At 46.5% G+C, this 9,734-nt stretch overlaps 1 protein-coding gene across 1 annotated transcript; it reads left to right on the top strand.

Moving 5' to 3' along the window:
* LOC107620182 (protein FAR1-RELATED SEQUENCE 5-like) lies at positions 5-2,002 on the top strand. Its single transcript, XM_016322387.1, has one exon. It carries the CDS (start codon positions 5-7, stop codon positions 2,000-2,002), a length of 1,998 nt encoding a protein of 665 aa, XP_016177873.1.

Raw genomic sequence — 9,734 nt, 5'->3', positions numbered from 1 at the left:
AGGGATGGAGTCGGACGAGTACGACTTTCAGGAAGATGAAACAGAACACGACCATCATGCAGAGGCCGATGTCGACAATGGGGATGCGGTTGAATTGGAAGACAGTTTGGACGGCGCCGGAGGAATGTCTGACAATTATGCGGAAGACGAGTTTTACACTGTTGATTCCGTGGAGTCGATAGGTTGGATTGATTTTTTGAACTTGAGCAAGGAGGATATTTTCCGGTTTAATTTCGCAGACGTTGACATTGCATTTGAGTTCTACCAGCAATATGCAAAGCACCATGGCTTCGGGGCGAGACGTTCCAGAAGCGAAAAACGCGGCGAAGTAAGGATACGGCAGGAGTTCGTGTGCCACCGACAAGGGTACCGATCCCCGAAGTTCTACTCGATGCCTAACCGGAAAAAGAGGCCGAGGGCCGAGACACGTTGTGGATGCCCTGCAAGGATGCTACTCCGCATGGACGATGAATCAGGACGTTGGCTCGTTGCGTACTTTTCAGACGTGCATAACCACCACGTTCTTGAGTTGCGATTTTCTTCCATGCTTCCAGGCCATCGGAGGATGAGCGAAGCGGACATCGAGCAGATGAACGACATGCGCAAAGGGGGCATTGGCGTCTCCCGAATCTACGGTTTTATGGTGAGCCTAGCCGGCGGGTATCATAATGTCCCGTACACAACAAGGGACATGCACAATGTAAATGCGAAGCAACGAAGGGAGGGTGGCCTAGATGCGGAATCATGCCTAAGGTATCTCCGAGAGTGCAAGACAAATGATCCAGCACTGTACTACAAGGAAGTTGTTGACGGTGAGGGCGTGTTGCAACATTTGTTTTGGTGTGACGGCACCAGCCAAATTGATTACCAGGTGTTTGGATACGTGGTTGCATTTGATGTAACGTACAAGAAAAACGTTTACCTTTCACCTCTTGTAGTATTCTCCGGTGTGAATCACCACAGCCAAACGGTTGTCTTTGCCACCGCACTGGTGGCAGACGAGAAAGAAGAGACCTATGTCTGGCTGTTTCAACAGTTGCAAACTTCAATGAAAGGGAAGGCTCCCGTGTCCATAATAACCGACGGTGACAGGCAAATGAAGTCTGCGATCGAGCAAGTTTTTCCGGAGGCTCACCATCGACTCTGCGCTTGGCATCTACTCCGAAACGCCACGAGCAACATCGGAAAGCCCAAATTCACCAGGATGTTTAGGGATTGCATGCTTGGCGACTACGAGGTCCGAACATTCGAGAGAAAGTGGTTTGAGATGGTTGAGAAATTTGGCGTCGCCGATAAAAGATGGGTACAGGACATGTACGAGAGAAGGCACAGTTGGGCCACAACACACATACGGGGAAAGTTCTTTGCCGGATTTCGAACAACGTCAAGGTGCGAGGGCTTGCACGCTGTGATATCACGGTATGTTAAGTCTCGATACAGCTACACTGAGTTTTTACGTCATTTCCAGCGATGCTTGATGTTTGTGCGTGCAAAGGAGGTGGAGGCTGATTTCGAGTGTGCAAAGGGTGACCCTGTTATGACCACCAACCTGAAACAGCTGGAGCGGAGTGCAGCCGAGAACTACACTCGTGCAATATTCTATTTGTTTGTTCCCATTCTTAACAGGGCCTGTGTAATGAGGGTGGTTGACTCTGAAGACAACGGTTCCTATTTTATCCACACCGTCTCTCGATACGGCACTCCGGGGAAGGATTGGCGTGTTGTTGCAACGTCTGATACGAGGGAGGTCCGATGCACGTGCATGAGAATGGAATGTTTCGGGGTCCCCTACGAACATATAATTGCGGTGCTTGTTCTTAACAATGTTCATGAGATCCCGAGGTCTCTGATATTGCCGAGATGGACCAAGGATGCAAAACTTGTGGCGGTGCAGTCGATGGGCGTGATTTGGGATTCTGTGCAACTGACGCAACACTGGTGCCTGATGGATTGGTACCGGAAAGTGTGCAAGATTGCATGTCACAGCACTGAAAAGTTCTAGTTTGCAAGAGACACTGCCATGCTGGTGCTGAAGCACTTCGAGAACGAAGATGTAGGGGACACCAGTTTTCCACCCGAGGGGCCACCTACTGAGGGTGGCAGGGGCCCGGCGCGGAATCCACCCAGGTGCAATACAAAGGGTAACGGTGCTCATGGTGGAAAGAAAACCCAGCGATGTCGTTTGTGCCGGGAGGTGGGACACAACAGGACGACGTGTCCGGGCCGCCGCACAATGGAGTCATCCAGCGCAGTTGCAGATGACATGGATTCGATGGACACTGACATGGTGGGTTAGTCGCTTTATAGATGATCTAGTTAAGTTTTTTGCCCTGTTAAATGGTTCTAATCATTTGTTTTTCACATTGGTGTCAGCTATATGATAACCTATCCGGCGATCTGTATGCGACAGCCGAGATTCCTTCGTTCCAATGCTCCGATAGTGACACGCAGGCTGGGTTTGCTAACAGCGACTTCGCTGGGACCAACACGTCCGGGCCTGTCATGTCTCTTGCCGATTGAGCAAAGGAGGCCTACAGTCGTCACGATGGTGTGTTGAGTCACGATGGTGTGTTGCAACGGTAGGTTGGTCGAATCCTTTTACATTCTCCGGTAGGCTGTAGCCGTACACAGAATATTATCTGTATTTCATCTGGGTACAGAACCGTCTATATGTCGTTGACGTTAAAACAAGTTTTTGCTATGTTGGCTTTCGTTGGTATGTGGCTGTGCTCTAGATAGAACAGATTTTAATCGGGATTGAAGAAGTGGAGGTGTGAAGTTGTGTCATGCGAATAGCTGCAAATCCACTGTCAAACCTGATGTATTATTAATCGCTCTTTGTCGACCCTTTTGTTGAACCGGACATGTTAGTTAGGGGCATCTTTATAGTGATTCTATGTGTAGTTGATATTTTGTATGTATGATAAGTGGATATTTTGTATGTAACGTTTATGTGGATATTTTGGTTGTAACGTTCAGTGGATATTCAGATGGATGTCTCCTAAAAAAACTCCCTTCGTCCGCCTCTTTGCAGCAGACATTCGGAACTGGTTATGTCTCGTACTACCTTGTGTGCTAGTTGGAAAATGCATGTGGTTCCATCGCGGTTTTGAAATTCTTTGTAAGGGAACATGGCTTCTGGATGTAATTTAAAACACACGCTTAAAACACCGGACCTGTTGAATAAAATGCACTAAATGAAGCACGGCAAAAAATCTGAATCAATACTAAATGAAGCACGGCAACAAATCTGAATCAATAAACAACCACTACTAATTCTCATTTTTAGGGTATTAACAAATCAGTGTGAACTTTCAAAATTCAAACATACAAAACGTAGGTGAAGTGAATCGAATTACATTCAAGCTTCACATCATAAAATTACATTCAAACTTCACAGGCACTAATTGACATACATTTCTAATATTGGGATATCAGTCTATTTGCAATGCTACACGCACATTAACAACAGAAACGATTATCGTATTTATCATCTAAAGCATAAGTTAATGAGGGCAAGGTAGAATTGTATGCCTGGAAATATAATGTAGATTAAAGATACAGATGTATGGACATGCAGGTTGCATCATTGTATTTGACAAACTGAGGCAAGAAAACACCATGGACCGATCGAGTTACTTTGATTGGGTTGGGGGGCGGCGGCTGGGGGGTTTAGGATACAGGAGTTCTCAATATATATGCAGCCGGTAGTCCTGCGGCGCCAGCCGCTCGAAGACACACACATGGCCGTGTCTTAGTTGACATGCTGTTGCTAAGGCACACCAGCCCATTCCAAAACATTCGTTCGTCCTCCCGACATAGTGCGTATACTGAACGGTCCACGCACCCCTCTCGTTGGTAATCGAAATTGGGCTATCCTCGTATACTCCCGGCAGAGGGGGGACATTCGGCTGGAAGCGAGGACATATTTTTTAGGGTGAGAGCAACGAAATATTTGAATAGAACAATAGTACCGGAAATAGTTGCCTTTAAAAATAACTGTCGAGAGACTTACGAGAAAACGGGTTGGCAGTCTATGCACGATTGGATTAACAAAGAAGGGATTGGTCGATCTGAACCTATCGGCTATGTGCCTTGACTTGGGGGCCGTCGGGTAGCTTATACAAGTGGAGTCCGTCCCCGGCTCGGCATGGGCCAAGTAATTGATTTCCATTGTATGACCGTTGAAGAACATGACATACATGGTGTTTTGAGCTTCGTGATAATGGAACAGCACCAGCCACTGATCCCTTAGGCCGTAGTGTTCCCGGACAGCGTCCCATCCTCCATGAAGCACGATCCTTCCATTAGGTTCCATATTCCAGCCCACGCGATGATGATGTCCTGTAGGCGTGGTTAGGGTCAGGGGTCGCGGTAGGGACCGGCCATAATCCCGCGAGAACCGTAGCGGGAGCATCTGTAGCGGATGGTGGAAAAAAAAAGGTTCACAATGTGTCACACATGGATGGATTGATGATTGCAGGTAGTAAAGGAATTGAAATTGGCGTCTATACCAGTGTATCAGGGTCGTTCACCGGGATTATCGCGAAGAACTGGACTGTATAGTTGCCATGTGCGGGGATTGCTGGAAGACTTCCGTTACGCAAGTTTCTGGTACAACGTAAAAGGGCATAAAACAAACGCCTTAGCCGAGTGCATACAGAAAACCCGCTAGAATAATCTTGTTACCTTCCATAGTTGATCTCGCAGTATCTTGCGTCATGGATGGCCACGTATAAAAACTTTGGTTGGTGATACGAAAATAGCATTGTGTTTCTGATTCGAAGACGGTAATGTTCGTAAAAAGCTCGCCACCCTCCGGTAAAGACGATTCGATGCGGATGCTCCTCCTCGACAACCCAGGAGATGCTCCACGACTGACCATTTGTGGTGCTTACCTCGACGGGGTTGCTCATGTTCTTCCGGACAGTGTTGGAGAAGGGCGCCGGCATTCTCTGCACGAGTAAGAAATCGATATTGATGTGGGCTTGCATGCGGGGCCTGGGGATAGGGTAGTAGAAAAAAACAACTGAAAACTTACAAATTGATTCTTCGTGTTGGGGATTATGAATCTGAAGAAGCGGAAATCAGCGAGCGTCGGCATTGTGATACCTCGCTTGTGATTTCTTTGATGGTTTCCGGTTCTTTACTGCCGGGAGTTTTTGAGTCTCCAACAATGGGTTCCCTTCTTCGAAAAGTTTGCTTTTTTTATTTTTTTTGGTAAATGAGAAACGTACGCGCGTTAAATAGGCGAAACAACTCCCGCCTTTTTAAGTTTTTTTTTAATAAATAACTATTAAACCTGATTAGACTGGGTATTAATGGGGCATTAACGTTGGTGCAATTACCAAGGGCAATAACCGGATTTCAAAAAAAGTGCTACCCACCGAATGAGTTCAAGATTTAAACATAGCCTTAATTAAATGTTATCATTCAATCATTCATTCCATTGCGTGGGTCAGTGAATAGTCACTTCGTATTGGCAGCCTTGCATTGGCGATGGATGGACGGATTGATGTAGGCGATGGAAGCAGGTAAGTTGTTCATAATTACTTTATTTTTTTGGTATCTTAACAGTTTTTAAATATTTTTTCCTGTAACATAACTTTTTTTTGTCATGCTGGAAAATAACTTTTTTTTACTAGGTGTTGGGCCAGAGAAACTGACTCGACCCAAAACCCAGAAACCGAACTCGCATAGCGACCCAACCCCTAATGTCCGACCCTATTCGAAGCTACTCTCCTCTTCATCCAAGGCAAAACTCCTCGCTCCGCCGATGTCAACTCCACCTTCGACCGAAGCTCGGAAGACTCGGAAAACTTGATGCATGGTGGCGATGACACGGCCGATCATCCTCAACGAAGATGTATGCTGGAAAATAACATGATATAACATAAAGGGGCCCAACATAAAGATACAATAACAGTAATAGGATATATGGCCCATGATATAATCAGCCCACGAAGACTGTCCGTCCAGTGAGGAGACCCAACAATGTCACATAACATAACCGGTATCAATGCATCCAACAACCAAAAAAATTGCAGTGGAAGGAAAAAAAAAACGTTGTATTTGGCCCCTTCACACGTCTCTTAGACACGGTTCCCCCGTCTTGGCCGCTCCCGCCGCCTTCGCAAGCAATGGACCACTTTCCTCGTTGCATCTTCCCGTTAGCAGTGCAATTGCTATTTTGATCCTGATCTTCTCTTCATCCAGCTGCAATGGTCAATGCGACATTTATTAGAGACACACAGTGCAATTGCATTCTACTTGTAGGCAAGCATTAACTTACAATTGGCAGCACCGCGTGGGTGAACCTCTGTCCCATTGCCATCCACTGTATGACCCAAATACCAGAGTCTGTACTGCTGCTGTTCTTTGGCACTCCCGGTGCGGCCATGATGTCCAAAATGGCAAACTCGGGAGCACTCTTAGAGTGTGAGTTTTTATACCCGTCAGTTGCAACGATTCCATCCAGCGCAGTCAGCTGGCACAGATTCGCCAAGATAATAAAGATTAGCGTATTTGGATAGGACGCTGAATTAACCTATGTGCGTCGCTTACCATGCATTGTATGACACGTCTCCTCCTTGCCTTTGATTCTTTAGTTGCATTCGTGTCAAATTGGAAGACCTGCCTCTCCGACAGGTCAACCACAGCCAAGAACCAGTGCTTCTCACAATCTTCTTCCAGTACTGGCATATAGACCTGCGATTGATGGAAAAAGCTGAATACGATAAGAGAGTCATAATTCAGTCCACCCAGGTTCAGAACTTGCGTATAATAATCTTATCGGTCGGTAGCTTACAAGGCGCAGGTCTTCCGTCGGGTGCATGTGGTCATTGCCGTATCGCTGTGCCAAGATTTCAGGGTGGACGCCCTCCATTACATCGACCTGGTTACTCAGGGAGTATTCAGAAGTTGAAACAAGTCACCGTGCATGTCAACGGTACATGGTTCGTGTTAAAACAGAGAACGTTAATTCATAGGTATGCACTCAAATAAACTACCGAATTAGGATTTGGGCGTACCGCAAAATTCGGATGCAAGCACCACACCGCTCGAGGGTGATCTCCATCGGTTTCTCCCTCCGATGCAACCATGATCGTGATCAACTCCATTATCTGCAAATCATACCCAACACAAAAAAATCAGACTTCGCATGAAAATAATAAATCCGGGTCAGCGGAAAAACTTCCATTAATTCGAAGAGGATACGATGGATTGCCACGTGCCTTCGGGGTTGGTTGCCGTCCGTCTAACAGGCATCCCATGTCAGAAAGAGTTGCATGCTGCGACCCGAAGCGTACAACGATCTCCTTGCCGTCAACAAATCGAAGATGTTACACACGCCAGCCCAATTTAACTGCGGCCGTCCGGCACTAATGAGGGCACACGGCAGATTCAGTCGTTGATGTTCAGATCGAATACTTATGTGGGGTCGGCATGATGGTCGTAGACGTACTTACAGATGTCCATCTCGTGCTGAGAGATGGGCCATGCGTTGGTGGTGTTTGTTCCCTTCTTGGTCAGGTTTGACGGGGGTCGTCGCGGAATCTGCTTATAGGTGTCGGCTGTCCGTCCATGGCTGCTTTCCGGCTTCGATGAGCTCTCGTCGGATGACATCATCGTGTTAAAGAAAAAACTGCCTTTTCTGTTTTGCGTTGGCTGCAGTCCATTGCGCCCTGTCGGGTTGTCGGCATTGTTGCTTCGTTGGGGCGATATAGTCCCTCGGTTACCCCCGTATACCTTCTCCTTTAATCGAGTGAAGAAGAATGTGGCCTTGCCACCCTTAGCCCCATGTTCGACGCCGTGCGTGTTTGACCTGCACATCTTTGGGTACATGGCCCGTTTCTGATCCTCGTCGTCATCGTAAACAGACATGTTGATGTCTTTGCCGCTGCTTTTTGTCGACGACTGATGCAGTCTCTTCCTCATCGCTCCTGGAAGCATCAACTGTCTACGGTTGGGAATAGAGGCGCGTGACATCGGGTTGTTCATGTATTCCCTGTTGGCGACCGGTATTCTTTGTTTCTTAATCCGGTTTCCATCGGACGTTGCGTTGACTTTATTCGCAGGTCCCTTTTGCGCCTCGGTGATAGGCTCTCTGAGACCGCCCACCAACAACCGAATCGTCACCATTTCCGCTTCGACCCTGTCCATTCGGCGTTGCGTGTTCTTCAATGGAAAATCGTAACAGATCTGTCAGATGGTTGGAGTTACCGAAACAGTTAGAGCGGAAATTGAGACGGGTGTTACCAACCTTTGTGTTCTCGAGCACCTCTCTCATTATTTCCAGCAACACGCCGTTTGAAGTGTTGTCGTCTGGGTTCGGTGTTCTCTGGTCCTCCTGGCATTGGGCGCTTGTTAGTACGTTGTGGTATACAACTAACTCAGTAGAATCGGGAGCAGCATAAGCATAACTTAAAAAAAAAAATAAAATGTCAAAACCAGCCAATGCACCACAATCGTACCTAGGCCGTGTCGTCGTTCACGTTGTTGGATGCAGCGGGTGTCCCATGTTCGGCCATTGTTAGTTGCAGTATTGGTCGTCGGCGTCCGATGGGTTGGTCCGCGTTGGTTGTGGGTGGGGATGGTAGTGTTTTGGCGATGGCTTGATTTGTGAAGAAGATGGAATCGGCTAGCTGTTGCCCGGTCAAAAAGTTGGGTCTGCAAACACCTTTCTTGGAGTATGAAGACGGTCAGCTCCATCGAGGCAGGATGCATCACATGTGTTTAAAATTGCACCGGTTAGGCAACCTCGGGTGCCGTCCAATGTTCAAGCCTTTGCAAAGTGCTTCCTAACATAGCATGAGGTGACCTGCCATTGCATGAGATCAGTAGCGTCTGCACACAGCGATACGATATTAAAAACTATAAAGTGTGTGGCATGTGAAGGATAAAAACTTAATATGCAAAATGACAAAAATTCTAATGAGAACATTTAACATTGTTATTATTACGGGAAGTGTAAGGCTAAGGGGCTGATTTTTTTTATACTTTTTAAGAGACACAAAACGTCACCGCCGTTTAGTATGTAAAAATAATTTTTAACTTTATTAAAGGGAAATGCTCCCATAAATTTTTATTCTGGTTTATAACCGATCTATTTTCTTCTTATTATGTATTCTACATAATAAATTAATAACGAGGCGTTAAAGTTAATAATCCAAAATGATAAGAATCAATAACTTATAATAATGTTAAGGCTGAATTTTTTTTTTTGGAATATATTGTTACAAAGATGTTAAATACAATTTCTTGGAACTTTGATGGATTATACCAATACAGACCTAATATTAAAAAAATAAAGTTCACATATACGTGATCGTCTCACACAAGCGGCCGCTCCTTCATGGAACTAGCGAGCCCACCCCCACAATTAAAGAACGTTGAAGGAAAATGTTACTCGGCCACTCCCCTTTGAATGCCGTGACTCTGTGTCGGCTAACAAAATCAATCCGATCCAACGAAATCTCCGTCACAGAGGTACCGTTAGCACCTGTTGCTGCCCGTCTATGAATATCTTCTTGTACTGTGATCATACGTTCACCCATGATCGTCACAGGATTCCATGGAACGCCATACTGACCGACAACTCCTAGCTTGATGTACGGGACGACGCACATCGATTCCAAGTCAATCTTGCACCATATGGTCGACAGTCCTACATGCGGGGATCGTTCATAGCCGACCAGGTGTGGGATGCCGTGGAGCACACGCATCGCCTGCAC

This window comes from Arachis ipaensis, chromosome B10, assembly GCF_000816755.2.
Source record: "Arachis ipaensis cultivar K30076 chromosome B10, Araip1.1, whole genome shotgun sequence".
NCBI classification, from domain to species: Eukaryota; Viridiplantae; Streptophyta; class Magnoliopsida; order Fabales; family Fabaceae; genus Arachis; species Arachis ipaensis.
Note: the sequence above shows the minus strand (reverse complement) of the source record. Positions and strands in the feature narration are given on the sequence as shown.

Coding starts and splice junctions, on each gene's coding strand:
- LOC107620182 (XM_016322387.1), top strand. CDS start 5: ATGGAGTCGGACGAGTACGACTTTCAGGAAGATGAAACAGAACACGAC.